Source organism: Pteropus vampyrus, unplaced genomic scaffold (assembly GCF_000151845.1).
Source record: "Pteropus vampyrus isolate Shadow unplaced genomic scaffold, Pvam_2.0 Scaffold6, whole genome shotgun sequence".
NCBI classification, from domain to species: Eukaryota; Metazoa; Chordata; class Mammalia; order Chiroptera; family Pteropodidae; genus Pteropus; species Pteropus vampyrus.
Window position 1 is genome coordinate 798499 of NW_011888787.1, and position 19620 is coordinate 818118.

Consider the following 19620-nt stretch of genomic DNA (forward strand, 5'->3'; position numbering starts at 1 on the left):
AGCGCAGGATCCTGGTGGGCAGCACGGACGACCCCGGCGTCTTCAGCCTGCCCGACTCCAAGGTGAGCGTCCGCTCGCGCCCGGGGCCGCGGGGCTGCGACGGGCTGGGGTTCGGGGCTCCGCCTCCCTTTCTCGGGTCTCACCGCGCTGATCTGGGTTACGGGTTTTTTTGGTTTTTTTTTTGTTTTTATTAAAGCGATTTTCGGGAACGGAGTTGTTGGATGGTCATTCCCCTTGCGGTGCTGCCCCAGAAGAGGGTGGAAGCGGGGTTCGTGGTGTGCGACCAGTCTCTCGGCCACATTTTTAGGATGAGGACAGTAGGGGACCCCCCTCTCCCCCAACCTTTGGTTCTCCTGACAGGCACCGTGAGGACTTTATAGGTTGTAAGCGCTGGCGGAAAACTTGAGAGGTCGCCTGAGCTGCCGACCGCAGGCGCGGTTTCTGACATTTGCCCCGAGGTGGGTAAATGAGTTTCTTTCTCCTGACGGCTCCCCTGCGTCAGGATCGCTGTTGCTCTTCCAGAAGCTCAGCACTTGGGATCCTCTTCCCCTTTGGCTTGGCCGTGAGCAGCAACCACTTATCTGAACACTTTCTCCTAGTCTTGGGGACCAGTAGAGGACATCGCTGCTCAGTTTTGGCCCCATACTTTTTAGATGTGGTGGCTGAGGTTGTGCTTCTTCCGAGCCCAGCTGCGCAAGTGGGAGAACCAGTGATTCGGGGTTACTCCCGCGGGCCGGTGGTGCCGGGTAATGCCACCAGGGCTGGAAACGGACCACCCACGCTGCCGGAAGACCTTGCTGTCAATCCCAAGGACTTTCAGGAAAGTGGCAGTTTGTAAGCACTCTGCAGAAAGGCCAGAGGGAGGTGACAGCAACGTGATTGCTGTCCAAATGTTTATCACTCTTAGAGCTGACAGCATAGAATAGATTAAGGCCGACTGGGATGAAGTAGAAATCGGAGGGACCGAGACCAGTGCGTTTGCCGTTTCCTGTCGCTTCCCACGAAGTAAATAGAGCGTGACTTGCCACCTCATAGCACATTGAGTTTGGTTATTTCCTTGGATCCCAATTGCAAACATAAGCAGAGACCACTGAGAATGACTGAAGGGTCCATTTCTTGGGTTTCTTCTCCCCCTTTGGGACGCCTCCTCATCATTTGGGCCGTCTCCCCGGCCGTCTGAATTTACTTCTTCAAGGCTTTCTCAAGGCTACCTACCTCATTATCATTTTACCCTTTTCCTACACTGATGACTCAGGATTTAAGTACAGTGTATTTATCAAACCGTGACTGCAGTCATCGGCGTCCTGAGTACACCAGATCGCTCTGTGCGAAATGGAGCCTGTTTTGGATCCTTCTTTCCCTTACCCCAGTCTTGCCATTTGTGAAATAAGAAAACCCATTCAGGTAATTCCTAAGGTCTCTTTACAAGTCTAAAATTTTATAGTTCTTCCTTCAATATTTCACCGTAAGCATTTTAAACTGTTCTAATTGTTTTCTGTTCTCTTCCTGATGATTTTGCTGACTGTTTTAACTTGGAGTAAACAATCCTTCTGCTAGTTAGCTGCACTCAATCCTACCACAGAAACGTCGTATCATATGTGGAAGGGCTTTCTTCCAAAGCTAGGTATATTAATAGTTTGTAGCTTTCAAATTCTAAACCGAAAATCCTAAATCATAAAAGTAACTGGCAGTGGGGCCTACGTTTGAATGCTCACCTTCTTCAGTTCTCGGTCCTATTTGCATATTAAAATCACCTGAGATTTGTTTAAACAATGGAAAATCTGAAACATTTTCCATGTTTCAAAGTGGGGAGAATAGCGTAATGAACTCTTAAATACCTGTCACCCAGTATAAACAATGAATTTCTATCATCTGTACCCCAATCTACGCCTGCCAATTATTTTAAAGCAAATTTAGACTTATCAAATATTTTATCTGTAAATATTTTAGGACTTATCTCTAAAGAGGAGGGTTTTTTTTTTCTTTGTTTATTTTAATGAATCACAGCGTTATTATCTGGGAAGCTTTTAAAAAAGATTGCCAGTCCATGCATCTGAATCAGAATCTCAGGATTATTCTTAACGCATATGTAAAAATTTCTGTAATTCTAACGTAGCCAGTCAGGCAAGAGAGCATTGCTTTAATAATATGGAGATCGAGGTTTTCGCTTAAGCCACTTCCTTATATAATGTGAAAGTCCTTTCAGTTATTTCTCTGTTTACTTCGGATTATGTTGCTACTGGTGTCTCACAGCACAGTTCTGAGACTATCGAGAGACAGTATGGAAGGTCGACTACCCCGGCCATTTTGAAAATAGAGCCCAAACTAATAAGCTAGTCCTTTTTCTTTTTAAACCCACATTATTTTATTCGGTAATCTTTGACTTGGTACCGTACCGTCTTATTTGCCTATTTACCAAAGCCACTTAAGCCAGTGTAAAGTGGGGACAAGCAAACTTTCTGTGAAGGGCCAGAGAGTAAATCTTTTAGACTCTACAGACCCTGTAGTCTCTGTCACCACGGCTCAGTTCTGCCCCTGTAGCATGAAAGCACCTGTAGATAAGTAAATGAATGAGCGTTTTATATATAAAGTTCATTCCCAATAAACTTTACTTATAAAAGCATCTGGCTCACCGGCCATAGTTTACCAGTTCCTGTTTTGAAGGATAGTTGTACCTGCAGGAGAGACTGTTCCAGGATATGGCCTCTGCCTGACCCTCAAGCTAGATCCAGCTAGATCAGGACCAGAATGGAGACTGCTTCCTGTAAACCTCCTGGACAACCCCCCTCCCCCACACTCCCAAACCACCCAAAGCCGGCTGGGGAACAGGCCCTTGCCCTGCCCCAGGCAGGCATGTAAGTCTTTTTCCTCTTATCTCGGGCGTCTCACACCCCAAGTACCCTTGTCTGTCCTGCCCTGTCCTGCACAACTCGTCGGCGCCAGGTACCGGCCATGGATTATATCACATTGTCTTGCCAGCGCCCAACACACGCCTCACGTCTACGTCTCCTTATTAAACTCTTAATGTGATGATGGAGTCGGCAGCCTCTCTTCAGTCGCTCGGCCCTGGGAAATGTTCCCAACGTGGACATGAAAAGAAACTAAGGAAGGGTCAATTATTTTCAGAACCCTACAGACCTCATTTGATATTGGAACTATCAAATATCAAATGAGTTTGCTTTTGTTAAGGGAAACTGTGTTTGATCTGATGTTCCTTCAGGCTCCACAGTTTTCATCCGTACTCCTGAATAATTAGCATGAACCTGACATAGGTGAGCAAATAAGAGTTCATAACCACTTCTCAACATTTAAGAAACCAATGGTCTGGTTTTTATATTTTTAATGCCCTTTGTAACCTATTAGCTAAAATGGAGTTTATAAATTACTTATGAATTTCAGTATCTAATTTCCATTACAACTGATAATTGAGAGCTGCTCATAGTTGCACGTGAGAAACATGTAGCTAACTTAATTATATTTCTATGTAACCATACTTTGTTTTCACATTTTTTTCCCTTTGTAAGAGGCACTCAGAAGCATATCATAATTGCCTTCCTGCGAGTTAATCTGGTGATGTGAAGTAGGGTTTTGTTTCCTTTTTCTTAAGAGAGATCCTATATCCCAACGCCGTGAAAGGGCGAGCGATACATGCAGACTTAGAAGTCAGGCTGTGATCGGGGCAGCCCTTGAGCATAAGCCGCTTGACCATTTCAGTCTCAGATGAGTCCTTTTTCTGGAGTTTGTTCAAAACCTGATTTGGTTGCTAATTTCGGGGCGTACTGATCCTTAGCAGAAACCTAGCGCCCCTCTCTGCCCCAGGGAGGGGAGTGGGGTTTCAGGAATTCCTTGGTCACAGTCTAGGGATGACCTAATCCTTCTTACAGCTCCCCGGGGACAAAGAGTTTGTATCGTGGCAGCAGGACCTGGAGGACTCCGCGAGGCCCGCACAGCAGGCGCGGCCCACCGTGATCCGCTGGTCCGAAGGCGGCGAGGCGGTCTTCATCTCCGGCTCCTTCAACAACTGGAGCGCCAAGATCCCACTGATTAAGAGGTGAAGACCGTGTCCTGGTTGAGTCCGCAGAGCCCAGGAGTAGAGAGAGACCTGGCTGGACCTCCTCTCCACCTGCCAGGGACTCCAGACCGTTTTCTGTGACCCGTGGGTCTGTGACACAGACCCACTAATCTGTGACTTTTTTTTTTTTAACATCTCCTAGTGAGTCATAGATGTTTGATCACTTAGAATGCCATTACCTCAGAGAGACTTGTAACAGCCTCGTGGGTACATTCTTTAGGACTGTGCTCATGCCAAGTCCTTTCTGTGCTGTGGGAAGCCTTGTGTAACGGGCTGAGTCCAGTTGCTCTGACTTCTAAAACACACTGTGAAGTTCTAGGTCTCAGTGCTGTTTGTTACTTGCAGAGCATTAGTAGTCATAATGGCCGACGTGTCAGTAGGTATTTTCCAGAAAATGCTCACCACACTATGGAACGGGTGCCTTGAGCCACTTCTGTATCCTGAATCCCTGCTGTCCTGTTTGCGCTTGCGAGGGATCTGTTCTGCTGAAGCAAAATAGTTGTCTCAGGCGAACCATTTTGGGGGATTATCATCTTGATTATTCTTTCCCAGGTATTAGTTAAGAACGAAAGTTATGGGGAGGGGCTGGCCAATTCGTGCTCAACATGGAACCGGAAAGGGACTGGGTTTATAAATCACCTTTTTACGCCGGGGTGCAGGCGTTCAGCAGTGTGGGCTGTCACTAGTGTGACACTTTGCCTCATGGTTTGTACCTTTACGTTCTAACAGGAGCGTGGCCTGCATAACTTTCTGTTTTCTTCTGTAGCCATAACGACTTTGTGGCCATCCTGGACCTCCCTGAGGGAGAGCACCAGTACAAGTTCTTCGTGGACGGACAGTGGGTTCACGATCCATCGGAGGTAAGGCCCGGGTCTCCGAGGGTGACCGCTGACTTACGAGCCTCCTTTCAGCCATCGTTGCCCTTGGTGGCAGACGTCATTGCTGTCAGGGCTAACGGGCAGCGGTTTTCTGACGTGGAAGGGCTTCTCTCTTGGTGAAAGGGGGAGGTGGTGGGTCTGATCATTTCTAAAAAGAGAGGTGGATGGAAGAGATGCATTTGGAATGGAGACTCATGCATTTTTCCTATTCACTGTTTCAGCCTGTGGTTACCAGTCAGCTCGGGACGATTAACAATTTGATCCATGTCAAGAAATCGGATTTTGAGGTGTTTGATGCTTTAAAGCTAGATTCCATGGAAAGCTCGGAGACTTCCTGTCGCGGTAATGTTGTGGTATTTGCTCTTTCTTGATGTGCTTTTCTTATAATGCATGTTCCTTCCCAAGAGTGGTTTTTGTTTCTTTATTTTTTCATTTTCTCCCCAGGAATCTTCTGCATTTTACATGTGTATATGTATACGTCATATAGATGAGTGTGTATATATTCTATAGAGAGATATATTTCATCTGTAAATATTTACGTCCCCTTCTCTGAGACAGAAAAAAAACTCAGCCCCTGGCAACCACAAATTTACTTTGGGTCTCTATGAATTGTGCCTATTTGGGACATTTCATGTAAACGGGATCATACGGTATGTGGTCTTTGGGGTCTGGCTTCTCTCACTTAACATGTTTCCAGGATTCATCCACGTCGCATGGTGAGAGGGGCCTGTCCCAGGCCACGCGACTGCTAAAGGGAGCAGCTGTCCCCTAGGGACCTGTCCCAGGTCCCACGACTGCTAAAGGGAGCAGCTGTCCCCTAGGCCGACATCCGCTGCCCTCATCTCCTGTCACCTCCACATTGCCGTGTCGCAGAATCATGGACCATGTGCAGAATGACTCATATTTTTCTTTGATCGCCTTACAGTTGTAGCCCCGACACGGCACAGGTGTATGGTCCACGACTTCCACCATATTTAATATTAGCTGCTGTGTATTAATAGTTTTTCATGCATTTTTACGAGTTTCCCAACTTGCCCTTATATTTGGGTGAATATCTTCCAGACCTTACCAGCTCACCCCCAGGGCCTTACGGTCAAGAAATGTATGTGTTTCGATCCGAGGAGAGATTCAAGTCTCCGCCCATCCTGCCTCCTCACCTTCTTCAGGTTATTCTTAACAAGGACACTAATATTTCTGTGAGTATCCCGAGAGTGTCGCTGGGGCAGCCGAGGGCCACCGGGGCCATTCGCGCTGAAGTTTAGTAGTCCTAGAGGCTGGAGTCATTGCAAAGGTGCCCTGAGAGCATAGATCGCACCTATCAGGAGCATTTCAGATTCCTTCTTCCAGGGCCGAGTCGTGGCTTTTCCAGGTCCCGATGTCAAATCCACAGTGGTCTTTGGCCCTAATAAATCAGGCCGAGAGCTATGGAGTACTAGAGCCAATGTGGAGTACTAGAGCCAATTTCTGGGACTTCTATTCCAATACAGGATAAGAAGTATTTATCTTTTGGAGATATACAGAAGAAGTATAAAGGATTTTTTTTTTTTGGTGGGAGGTTGCATATAATAGACATCTCTAATCAATATACTTGATTCTAAGATTAGTTTTGCCTCTTGACATGAATCTTCTGTATATGCTGTGGGCAAGACTTCTGTCTTAGCTCTGCTGAGGAAGATGAATAGTTGCTGAGGCTTAGGCTGTCTGCCCCGGACTCGGAATTTTCCTCATTTTCGGTAATGAGACCGTATTACTGATATATACTAGAGTGAGTCCGTTATGTAAGAGAAATAATACATTCTGGTTTGGAGTTTCTTGGCGACCTCAAAGGCTCTGAAGAAGAGTAGCCTGTTTGGTTTAAGACTGCACTTAACCCCATTCTGCGATTTTCTTTTTCTCTCTTAGTGTGACCCAGCCTTGCTCCCCGAACCCAATCACGTTATGCTGAACCATCTCTACGCCTTGTCCATTAAGGTCAGTGGTGGGCCTGGCTCTTCACAGAGCGCCCCCAGATGGGAGGGACGGTCACATGTGTTCACCAGTGGTCGCTGGCTCTGCTCCTTCACTGGGGTTGAAGCTGGGCAGTCATGGGCAGATTACAGAACTTTTTTTAACTACTGGGTAGGTTTTCTCTTTGTCTTTTTTCTTTTTCTTTCTTTTTGTTTTTTTAATTAATCTTAGTCTGTATATGCCCTGTGATTGAGTGGATTTTTTGGTCCCCAATTTCTTTTTTAGGTGACTATAACCTTTGTACCACCTATTTCATTGAGTTTGAGTTCACAGCACTAGGATTTCATTTGCAGAAAAAGCAAGTTTAGCTGCCAGTTCCAAGAATGCTCGAATGTCACAGTAAGGCTCCCACTTTTTAAATGTGGACGCGAGCTGCTCTCAGGCACCTCCGTCACATATACCCAAGTGGGTGCATCTGTCCTGTACACTTGGTCAATGAGAAATGGGACCAGATTTGCCCTGTCCCCTCCAGCTCTTAGAGTCCTTGATTTCTCTGCTGCTTTGGCGTCTGGGTTGAAAATCTCTATTTTGTCTAGTCACGGCTCCGTGGCCTGGCTGTTGGGCTGAAGCTCTGTGTGCTCTGCAGCGACCCAACTGGTCTGGCCGTCATCAGACCCACCTGGGGAGCCTGCGAGGCCCCATCCTAGGGGTTCTGAGTAAGCACATCCAGCACGCGCCCCAGGAATCTTCTTCAGCTGCTTCTGTTTCTTAAATGTGCAGCCAGATTAGGGGAAATCACTAAACAGCTTCTTTAACAGATCATATGGTACTTCAAAATATATATATTATTGAATTTCATTTTTGTAATAACTTTGTGAGGTAAGTGTTATTTTTTATAGACAAAGAAACTAAGAGAAGGTCAAATTGCCAGTAAGTACGAGAGAGCGGACGGCAGCCCGGCCCTCCCCGCCCGCTCCGTGCTCCTTCCTGGAGGCTGTCATGCCGGGGCTTTCTAAGCTCCTCATTGCTACCAGACCCTTCCTGGAGTTGAATTTTTTATCTGCCTGGCTTCTGTCATGTTTAGGCTGCGATCAGCATACTCTGATCACAGATGTTAATCTGAGAAGCTTTCATTGTGGATAATAAAGTATAGGGGGAAATAAGCAGCTGAAATACTTTCTCGGTTGGATTCGCTTGGGTTCTTTGGGGTCTGACTGGATTCTGCCTCCTGTGACTGCTCCTTGCCTGGCTGCAACACAGCCTGGGAAACGGTACTTCTTACTTTTCACACTGGTTCTGACCCAGGTCAAGGTCTTTATTATTGTGATCCAGCTCGGCCTCGATTCATTTCTGGTTCTCTCAGATCGCTTATGCTATTTGGAATTGATCCACTGGCTCGAGTGTCTCTAAGGAGGATTTTAGGGTCCGCTTCGTTCAAAGATAGAGGGGGCGTTCCTGAGTCCGCTCTTGATCAGAGAGGACTTTTAACGTTCAAATGGGAATTAGACCTGCTTCGGGGCGAAATCGGTTTTCAAAGGGATCACTGCCCTTTCTTCTCGTCGTGTTTATGACTTCCTTCTAGAAATAGACGGCAAGATATTTCTTTTTTTCTTTGCTCGTTTTAAGCCCAATATTCAGATGTAAAGCGGGGAAGAGGGTGAGGTAGGAGACGAATATTCCCTCAGCACCTGTTGCGAGCCTGGTACCGCACCACGCATTCTCGTGTGATCGTCAGAGCTACCTTAATGGTAGGTGGTGTCCTTTGTAACGATGAGGAAAAAGACTTAGAGACGTTAAGTAGACCATTTAAGGCCACGAACAGAGTAACAGTAGGCGTCAGGGTTGGAACTTGGTTTGACTCCAAAACCAGCCTCCTGTAACATCAAACTACGTCTCTTAAAAGTGCGTCGCCGTGCAGGCCCGAAGGCAGGAAGAGCTGCGTGCGCCGGGACTAATGAGTTAGCCGCGTGTTTCTTTCTCTTGCAGGACAGCGTGATGGTCCTTAGCGCGACCCATCGCTACAAGAAGAAGTATGTCACCACTCTGCTGTACAAGCCCATCTGAAGGGACCCCTTCCTGCCTCCCAGGATTCAGAAGCGTCGCCCTTGCCTTTCTGGGCTGGACCAGTCTTGCTTGAGACTGGAAGGCTAATTTGCTTTGAGGCTGATGTGTGTGTTTCAGAGCCTCTGAGTAAGATGCTCTGCTTTTGCATTTGTTGAAGATGAGAGCTTTATGAATTCACGGAATTTATTTTAAGAAAAAAAAATTACACATATATACACATGTGAGAGGAAGGTCAGTGGAAGCCCCCTAGCTAGATATAGTCTCTTGGCCTATGGGGCTCACCACACCTGCTTGGGGGTCGCAGGAAGAAGCATTCACTACAGGAAGCATTTTTCCTAAAATGAATGAAGAGCAAACACTTGGGATCCCTGGCGGGCGGAGAGTCTGTCGCCACGACCTGGGCTCTCCAGGGGGCGTACGTGGGCGGGGCTCCCGCCCGGCTCCCAGCTGGCTCCTTGCATGGGTTTCTGTGTTCCCAGAGCATGTGGCACAATCTGTTTGTCTGACGGTACCAGATGCCCACGGCACCCTTTCCTCTCATTTCACAGTCTCACTTTGATAACCGTCGGGTCCTGTCCCTGAGCCTTGCTCATTGGGTCAGTGACCCCTTTCTCAAAGGCGGTGTGAGACCTGACCTCCCCTGAGAGACTAGGGCTGCCGGGAAGTCCCCTGTAGGGCACGGCACAGGCCACCCCGTGACTGCTTATTTTAACGTCTAAGGAAAACACGGCTCGGCGCGGCCAGAGGGCGGGAAGGCGGGCCTGCGACTCGTTCCGCTCGACGCCGCAGCTCCGGCTGCCTGGCACACGCCCTGGGTCTTCCCACCTGGCCAGGCCCTGTTTCCTCGTTCTCTTTTGCAGAGTAGACAGCTTTGAAGGTGGCAGTGGAGCCAGGGCACACGTTCATGTCCTTCGTCCTTGTAAGATCTTTATGTGCCTACATTTTCCTTTAATTAAGAAATACCTTTTCATTGGTCTTAAGAAACCGCAAAGGAGAACTTCAGACTCTTAACGGAAGGTTCCCAGCATCTCTCGTCTAGCCCTCTACACATAAATCTCACGTCAATGTGTCTGACCCTAGCCACACCATTACAGCACACACTGCTTTCCATGAGGCTTATTCAGACTCATCGGATGGACCTGAAAGGTTCTCTCAACTGAAAGACTCATTAGGCCAAGAATCGCGAAGGCCCCCTTGGCGTTCCCAGCCACAGAGAGTCCTGCTCTGCGCACCAGTGCTAACAGGATCAGGATCGTTTCTCTGCACCTTTTTAAGTGTTTGATGATGAGGTGGGGGTCCATGACTTCCATTTGTGAAATGAAAAGTAGGTATTCAATCCACTTTTGAGGTTCAGAGAGAAAATATTTTCTCCCAGGTATCTGTGGCTCCTCCATTACAGATAAATGCGAGTCAAACGTTCGCACCGAAGGCCACACCTGATGCTTGCGAGACTCCCTGACCTCTAAGACAGGCCCAGCCACCCTGAAAGGGCGCCCACAGGTCAGTTGAGCTACCTCCTGCCTTCCCCATACGGAGCCGAGGACAGAACTGTCTGGCAAGTACGTAGGCTTCTTAGATCCGGGCCGAGGCAGGAGGCGGGGGCGGCTGTGCCGGAATGCGAGTTGCTCGGTGCTGTGGCGAGCATTTACCGGCTGAGAGTAAATGCAGCATTTACCGGCTGAGAGTAAATGCTGCGTTGGCCACTCAAGGCCACGTTCTGCAGGAGGCTTTCGTGGAGAACTTTCATGGTCCCAACCACTTTTTGAATGGGGCGCCATTTTAAATACCTTGGCCAAATCCTATTATAAGCAGGATCTCGGGATCTACACTGTCTTCATTTATACTAGAATTTTGTTTTTTTCCGATACCCATCGGTAAGTGGGCCACTTAGGAGGATTCAAAGTCTTGGTGGTTACGTGGAGGGTTTTGTTGTACTCGTATTTCTTGTCAGCAGTATTGGAATGTAACTGTCTCCGTGCCCACGTGTTATAATTTTTACTCCCACAGGTGTGTCAGTAGAGGCGGGCAGGAAGAGCCTCTCAGGCCAGAGGCTTCTCTGAGTTGGGTCTGGCTCCAAAGACAGTAGGTTTGGGGGCTGGTGGCCTTTCCATCTTTCTAACCTGGAAATGTGCAGAGCGTGTCAGTCTCCCGAGGTCTGAGCTCATATCTCAGCCGGATGTGGAAGGGGCGCCTACCGGCTGGGGTGGAAAGGGACTGGGAAGAGGGACTGGGTGCCGACTCGTTGAGCACTGTTCCTTCTTTGCACTGCCGATACGCCCCATGGCCCTGCGAAGCCCCATCACCCTCTGTCTGTCCCCGAGAAACTTCTAGAAGGTAAGAGAGGGAAGGAGGAAGGTAGCCCGAAGTACAGCTCGCTCATTCTTTCATGCTGGTTAAGGGGGATAGTCGACCTTCTGCGGAAGAGAGTTTGGCAGGTTTTGAAAATGGATAAAGGCAAGAAAAACATTTTTTAGTTTTTTCTATAGGAGTTTCACAGAGTCAGAAGAAGAAGGAAATAGCTCTGGGGAGGGCTGAGCCTTGAACAGCATCATGGTTTTGAGGCTTTGGGAGAAAGAAAGAATGGCTGAGCTGAGGAGCGAGACCAGGGAAATAAAGCCTTGGTAACTCAGAACTAAACACCTCCTTTAAAAATGACATCAGACAGACCGGTGTCCTTGGATCTCATTGTACTGAATTTACTGAACAAAACATCTTCCCTTTGTCTCTTGTTCCTATTCTCTACTCTTCTATATTCCGCTTTAACTTCTTTTGTCAGGCAGACTTTACCAGAGTCTCAAGTCAAACCTCACCTAAAACCAATGTTGGTTATCTTACTGGTACGGAGAACTTTCTCATCGTGGTCACGAGCTGCTTTAGGCTTAGAGCTGAGTGGGATTTAATACCTAGCCTCAACAGTGCTGGCTCTTTAAAACGATGCTTATGTGGTAGAGGAGCCTATAAAAGAACCCAAGAGAAGTTTCTGAGGACCCTATAAACCCAGGCCCCCTCACTTCCCTCCAGTTTCTAGTCTCTTGTAGACCTAACGGGTCTGAGCGAAAGCCTTTGAAAAGTGTCGCTACTCCGTGTATGCTGCCGAATGAGGTCAAGTTTGGAAAGAACAGTCGCCTCCAGGCTGGGCTTACACTAATCTGGGGTAGAAATGAAGAAGAAATACTAATGATAGGATCCCCTGCTTTTCACTGGGGCAATAGGGCTCTTAAAATTTTGACCTCAACTAAAAATATTATGCAATAGTCTGTGCGTGCGTGTGAAACACATTCTGAATGCTCACGTTCCAGTGACTTGGGGCATGGGCTTGCTCACAGTTACCCAGTTTGTTCCCACTTTGTTCTGACTCATCCTTAAAGCCAGGTCTCGCTGTCCTCTACGAGGGACTGCAGACTCGCTGCCCATGGGACAGAGGACGTGGCAGGGAAGGGGCTGTGGCCTTTCAAACCTCTGGCTCTGGGCGTGTGTCTCTCCTTGAGCGCCAGTCACAGCTGGAGGTTGAAAGGCTGTCAATTTCTGCAATGCACCCAAACTTTTGGAGTAAAAAGGCCATATCTATTTTAAAATTATAGGAAAAAAGGAATAAGAAAAAACTGAAGAGTCCGCTACTTATGAAACCTAAGTTTTAGCAATGGATTGATATTTGGGCTTTGTCTTCATTCGCTTTTCTCTTGTGCTTTGAAGTGAAGATAGCTTGTTAAAAATTAAATTTTCTTATTAACTTCCAGCATTAATTGAAGTCGAACTAAGCGTGTGTAGCACAATATGATTGGTGTGAAATACTAAACACTGGATTTTGTAGTCAGGTTAAAAGGTCAAGGGATACCTACCATAAATATTACGTATTGATCACCTGACTTTTCTTTTCCTATCTACGGAACACTAAACCTGACTGGAGTGTGGTTTTAGAAAGCTCACTGATATCGTTAGTCCCGATCGCCACACTGGGCCCCTAGGTGACACTCGTTTGAATTTCGGTAAATTAGAGGATGTTGGTGGTTATTACACTGACGGATTTTGAGTGAGTGCAGCTCTGTCATAAAGCGGGGGCAAGACTATGATGTGAGGGGAATTAATACCTGAGAGTCCCCCTTTAAATGGTGCTTTTTGGAACCTTCCGTGCTGAGGTACAGAGCCGCTTTGCAACATTTCACGAGGAATGACATACAAGGACGGGTTTTAAAGCTTGTCTTCAAATGTAGTTTGTTACTGGACTCTGCTGTGTCTGAAAATTATGTGATGTAACACATTCTGAAATGTCAGGGTTTTTTTCCCCATAAAGCTACTGAATAAAAGTATTATACAGCAATATATTTGAATTCTTCATTGATTACCGATTATACTATCAAGATCTATCCGCCTTGGTAGTCTCAGGACCTAAAGAATGTAAATGCCACAGAGGCACATTTGAAAAAAGAGAAGTCACAGGGGTAGGGACACAAGTGAGATCGTCTTTACATCTGCCACTTTCTGTTTTGTATTCCAGGGTAAGCTGACCTTAGAGGAATGCAAGCCCGCTCATTTAATTATCAGCGTTTTCTATAAACTGTGCATGTGGCCACCCTGGGCTGGATTAGCTGAGGTCCCAGACTAGTGGCTTCCAACCTTGGCTGCACATTCATATCACCGATGCAGAGTCTACAAAAATACTCATGCTCATCTACTACCTTCCACCCCAAGTCAATGAAAATCTCTGGCATGGGGTCCAGGCATCTGTATTTTTTAAGCTCCCCAGATGACTCTAATACACATTCAGGGATGAGGACCACTATCCTGGACTCTCTCTGCGTATCCTCTGCCAGATTTATACTTTGTTATGTGCGAAAGCAGGTTTACGCTTCATTCTGACAGAAAATCGCTCTCAGCTGGCTTTGTTCAGGGCCATGATTGTTTCTTATCCCTTTAGTTCATGTGGTTTTTGCGTAGCTGGCCTCTGGACTTTGCCTCAAACAACACAGCCAAGCTCTCTCAATATTTGCTGCTTTAAAGATTCCACTGAGTTAAACTTTCTTAAGGGAGAGGAGAGACTGACTGTGGGCGTGACTAGCGGGTGAGGAGGAGACTGAGCCGAGAGAAGTGGAGATGCAGGCAATGGAGGCCCTGAGCTTGGAAGTGGACAGAAGCAGCTAAGGTCGGACCACAACCGCAGGTCCAGAAGCGCCTGCAGACCCCACAGACGGGAAGGCGGATGTCGTGTGGGCTCAGCCTCTGGCAGAATGGTCTAGACATCCTGCGCCCTGGTCACCGCAACACTGTGGCACCAGAATTCTCCCAAGGCCCGAACTGGCACTGGCGTGTGCTTTCCAAAGCCTTTCATTCCGGCTTGCTTGGCTCGTGGTCACTGGCTGTATCCCCTCCAGACCCCTGTCTCCCTGGCACCCACGATTACCCATGACGCAGGTGGCTCAGAGACAGCGTGACTCCCTCTCCCGGCCTCCCCAGGGGGCGGCTGCGCTCAGCCAGCTGCGCACATCGTGGTCGGGTGCCACCCCCTTTCCCTAAGCCAGACCCTGGCTCCAGGGCACTTACGTTGGCCGAAGGCGAGCTCCTCTGTGCCTTCCCGCCAGCGGGACTCCTCAGGGCCTCCGCCATGCTCTCGAGGAGACCCGTCATGAGTTTCCTCTTCGCGGACGTCCTAGGGAAGGGCAAGGTTCTTTGTCAGAGGCCAGACCACTTCGGGACCACGTGCTATACGATAATTTAAAAGGTTTTCACAGACTTCTCAGCTACTCCCGAGCTGATTCCCCTTAACACAGCCCTCCTGTGAAGGACAGCTTGTGATGAGCACATCAGGTGAGAACTGGGCACCGGAAAGAGCCATGCAGATGACAGCACACCTGCAGACCCGGATCTGGGGGTGAGGGGGACCCACCTGGGCCTTCAAACGGATCTGCAGCCCTGACTCGCCTTGTTTTCGGGGATCTTGGTTACCGATTACAGCAGTTCTGGGTCACAATTACAAGTGAGGCCTCGGGACTGGGTGGTGGGATGGGTGTTGCATTCAACAGGATCGCGGAAAACATTTCTGGGGGTCAGGGACAGGCCGAGAATATTCTGAATGTCGGGGGCCTTTTATCCTACGCACAAACGGAAACATTTGTCCCCCGATTAGCAGAGCTGGTTCCTGATGGTTCTCTGGGAGACTGACCCAGAGTTAGGCTCTCTGGGGGAGGGAGCAAAGGAATTTGACAGTCCAGCGGTCTGGCAGATCACGAGCCAGTCTGAGCTCAGAACTGAGTCTGAGGGTGGGATCTCCCTTCTAGACGAAACGGAACTGGCAGCAACCAGGACGAGATGAGAGACGGTGGAGCTGTCCAAGGTGAACCGGGCTCGCTCGCCATCTTACGCCCTGCGGCTGAGAGGTGAGCTTTGCCCCGCACAGGGTGGCTGATGGGGTAAAGCGAAAGCCATAAAGCGCTCAGTGGTGTGTGACAGCGTGATAGAAAACGGGTTAAAAACGGCGCGGGTGGGGGTGGGGCTCAGCTGCACACCTGGTTTCCCCGAAGGACAATTACTGAGGTCTGGCCGGAATGCTTAGGAGCTCGAGCGAAAGCTGAGAAAAAGCAAAGTGAAATATCCCAGAGTCCCCCAGTCCGGAGCTGGTAAAGAGTCACTACAGCAAGGAGGCTTGGACACACACACACACGCAGGGCACGTGGTGGGGCCGTTCCTCTGCAGGAAACACGGTAAATTGGAAAAATTAAGGACAATAACCTAATTTTATACATGAATAAACCGAGACTTGCAAAGATTAAGAAGCTTGCTAGAGCCTCTGCGGCTTGGTGGTGGCAGAGTGACCTCGGGAAAGGCCGGTGGTCATGCCAGGGGCCTGCAGGACAAGCAGAGGACAAAAAAAAAAAAAAAAAAAAATCAAAATTCTTGCCCAGGAGAAATATATTTTCATGGACTCTACAGGTGTATCTTTTTATGCCGGGTCAGTCAGCTTTCAATCCCTAGCTGATGAAACTGGACCAGGAAGCATGTAAGTAATAATAAACATCATAATTACGATGTACTTAGTAATGATCTGTACAGGGATTGGCTGTTACAAAATACCCTTCATGGGAGTTGGGCCTGGCTTGTTCCCCCCATCCCCCCTGCCACACAGAATAGTCAAATAAATACTTGCTGAACGAATGGATAAAAGTCATTATAAACAACTCATTCTTATCACTGTTCCTTAGTTCTAAGTGTATCTTTCCTGGGGCTGGACCGCAGCGATAAAGGCATGGATTTGGAAAGGCGCTGGATTTGAATCCCGGCTCCATCGCTTATCTAATATGAAACAGACAAGTTTTAAAGTCTGTTTGGGCCTCATTACCCCATTTTCCAAAATGGAAAGTATAACATTACATGGGATCATTTTAAAAACCACATGAAGACGCTGTAAAGGATCTCTGGGCACAGGGATAGGGCACAAGAACCTTCGCAGCCTTTCCCCACACATTTTCTATGTAATTCTCATACAACCACTAAAGAAGCAAAGTAAATATGTAGTTTGAAGTCTGAAGAATCGTCTCCTGGATGATTAGTGATTGGTTCGGCCCCTAAATTAGGTTTCTCAGGATCCTACATTCTTAGGACAGGGGACACAGTGCTGGTGTGAGATCGAGGAAAAATGCTTCGAGACACGGAAAAGGGGAAGAGAATAACTGTGACAGAGTCTGTCCTTGGGCAGGAAGAAAGGACAGGTGTCAAGCTAAGCTACGGAGAGGTACGACAACGCTACGCAGCAAAGTGACCCAATTTTACAAGAAGATCCAACTGATAACTGCTGCAAGAAACATAACATCGACATTCGAAAAGCCCCAGGGACGTGTGGAAGCCGTTCAGGATTAACACGGGGGAGTTTTAGAACAATCTGTTGGGGACCAAGAAGCATAGCAAGAACACAGCTAAACAGAGAAGCCTTCTGTTCAGAGGGACGAACAGTGACACAGCCGCACATTTACCCTGTCAGACGAGGGGTACTGTCAGCAGGATGCTGAATGAAGGTTAATATGACCAAGGTAGACTTGCGAATCTTGACCTTGCAGGAAGGTATTTTAGCACAGGCATCGAAAGTGTTCAACATAAATGTGAAAGCTTTGTTTGGGTTTAAGCGTATGCGAGTTATATTGCTCGTGATCCAAAAGCGAGCACAAAAACGGAAAGCAACAGCGCAAAATATATTTTCATTGGGCAGCTAATCAAATAACAGAGTTTATCAGTTGGCAGGTTGAAATAAGGAAACCAAACAGTCTCTTTAAGAAGACGTTACGGAAACATTGTGGGTCACTCAGTCTTAAGGTTTCAAAAGCTCTTGCGCATTAGATTTCACAGCTGCTCAGTTGAATCTGTTGTGTGAGAGAGAGAGGGAGATAGGGAGGGAGGAAGAGAGGGAGGGAGAAAGAATATATAAATGATTTAAGGACATCTTATCTGTATGCTCACAAGCATGAATGCTCTCCAGCTCTCTGCTAGCAAGGATGACTTGTAATTTAATGGCTTAACTGGTACAAGTCTCAGGGTAATCACTGATCAAATTCGCGTTGTTTTGTGTGTATTTCTATAGGGAGCTGCATTCTTAGCCATACCGAGATTGTTGGTGATAACGGAATTATCCACAGCCATTTGGTCTCATCATACACAGTGATTTTTGCTTTTCCCTTACATAATGCCCCTCCTACAAATTACAGATTAGAAATTGAGACTTCTGAAAGAAATGTCAAAAAAGCCCCAGTGGAAGACTGTATCTAGTATCCTTAACTAGTAATAATGCAGGAAATAGAGTCATGGGTACCGCTTCCCAGCGTAAGCTAACATCGATTGCTTTGGATGGACATTTGTCACACTGTACGAGTAGCTACAACTTGCACAAGGATTTCTGCAAGGGTTTCCAGGACTCTTTTACCCAGAAGCAGAAGACTTCGTGAAAGTAGACGATTTATCTCAAGATCAACAAAAGACTAATTACTAGGGCTAAATGGACCAAAAATACTAATCGAATTGTTGTTAATGTTCTTTTTAGTGTGCACGTGAGAAAATCTTTTCTTTTTAATATATCCTGAGTCATCAATTTTAACAAGGTCTAGTTGAACAAACTAGAATGGAACATTGTTTAAATGGTGTTTTGTATCAACTGAGTTTTTGGATTAGTGAAAAAAAACACCCTGTGGAAATCTTACTATAGATTATAAACTGGTTACTCATCAGAAAATTTAAGAATAATGTTTCCATAGAAAATAATATGCATTGATTGGCCCACATAACTACTCAGCGCAATGTAACAATGGTTAAACATAAGGGAAAGCACTTTTATTAAATTCCTTTTCATGGTTTTGTAGCTGCAAATATTCAATAAGAATCATTACTCTTCTTTCTAGAACACAATTAAATATATATCATATTGTGACCATGACGATGACACGAATCTTATTAAATTCGGTGTGCAAGCCCACTATAAGGAATCAGCCATACTTCACCTATAGAAAGGAGTCCTACAAAATCCTCTTAAGAAAATGGGGCGACCCTGTCATGCCTGTGACCCAGGGCATGGCTTCCGGAATTCCAGACTTACAGATACCAAAAGATGTCCCTTCTGATAGGCCAGCAACATGGACACACAGAGAGAAAAGGACCCGCATGGTTTCAGAAGCAGCAGGTAAATCCCAGTAGAGGTAGTCTGGGTAATTACTGATCTTAGTAAAGCTGATAATAAAATACTTCTTGCACCCTCCAGAATAAATTACAACCCTAGAGGCTTTACAAGTTTCCAGAAAGAAGTTAACTCTCAGGCCTTCGAATCTAGTTATAGTAACTATACATTAACAAGAACGTTTATGGGCATTAAACAACATTCCTTTTTACAGCTGTGAAAATAAAATTTGCCACATAAAATACAAATGCAAAATAACTGTACCGAACCAGAAAAGTGCTAAGCACGTAGGTGAATGAAACCTTATGCCTGCAGGTGGAAATCTGACCACAGGGAGGAACAAAGCAGTAAAATTGACATTGTTTCCTTTGGCCATTAGGAATCAACATGTATACCAGGCTCTACAGTCAAGAAAATAAACACATCTAAAACTTGAGGAAACAAAAAATAACAGGGTTGCCCCATATGGCTTTGGTCCCCCACCCCCACCACCAAAGATGAAAACTTAAACATTTCTTGTAAGCTTGGACTCTAACAGAAACTTTGTTATTCTTTCTACACTTACTGCTATTCTTCTATAAAGTACAGTTTTCCCTCCTCCATCTTTTAAGTGTATTATAAGGATTATGCTCCGTGTATGTGGCATAGATATTATATGGATTCCTTTCATATTCAATATGGTATAATACATTATGAAATCATTAACGCTTGTGACCAAAGCCTCATTTCAAAAGCAACAGACAAGCTTTAGCAGGAGGAAGATGGTTTTGAGCGCCATTTAGAGGAGAGTAAGAGGGTGGGGACAGACCCCAGAGGAACCCACGGGGAGCGGGGGATGCTGCTCAGCCCAGCGCCTAAACCTCCTTCCTCTCTGCTTCAACAGGCCCCAGGCGGCTCCAGCTTAACGCCGCAGATCATCTCAGTTCTTGCAAAGAGTCCCCCTCCGCCCCGCCCAATTAAATTGGCTCTGCACTGGGCTTTCAGCTCCCAGGTCCCGAGTTTCGCGCAGCGAA

The 19620-nt window shown here is 46.9% G+C and overlaps 1 protein-coding gene across 1 annotated transcript in view; it reads left to right on the top strand.

Annotated features, from left to right (window-relative positions):
• Nucleotides 1-9174, top strand: part of PRKAB2 (protein kinase AMP-activated non-catalytic subunit beta 2) — an 11649-nt gene extending 2475 nt beyond the window's left edge. The window contains exons 2-8 of the mRNA XM_011368647.2: nt 3-62; nt 3885-4051; nt 4839-4932; nt 5172-5292; nt 6013-6146; nt 6853-6921; nt 8884-9174. Of these exons, the coding sequence (XP_011366949.1) occupies nt 3-62; nt 3885-4051; nt 4839-4932; nt 5172-5292; nt 6013-6146; nt 6853-6921; nt 8884-8961 (723 nt within the window). The 3' untranslated portion in view covers nt 8962-9174. The remainder of the gene's footprint in view (nt 1-2; nt 63-3884; nt 4052-4838; nt 4933-5171; nt 5293-6012; nt 6147-6852; nt 6922-8883) is intronic.
• The last annotated feature ends 10446 nt before the right edge of the window (nt 9175-19620 follow it).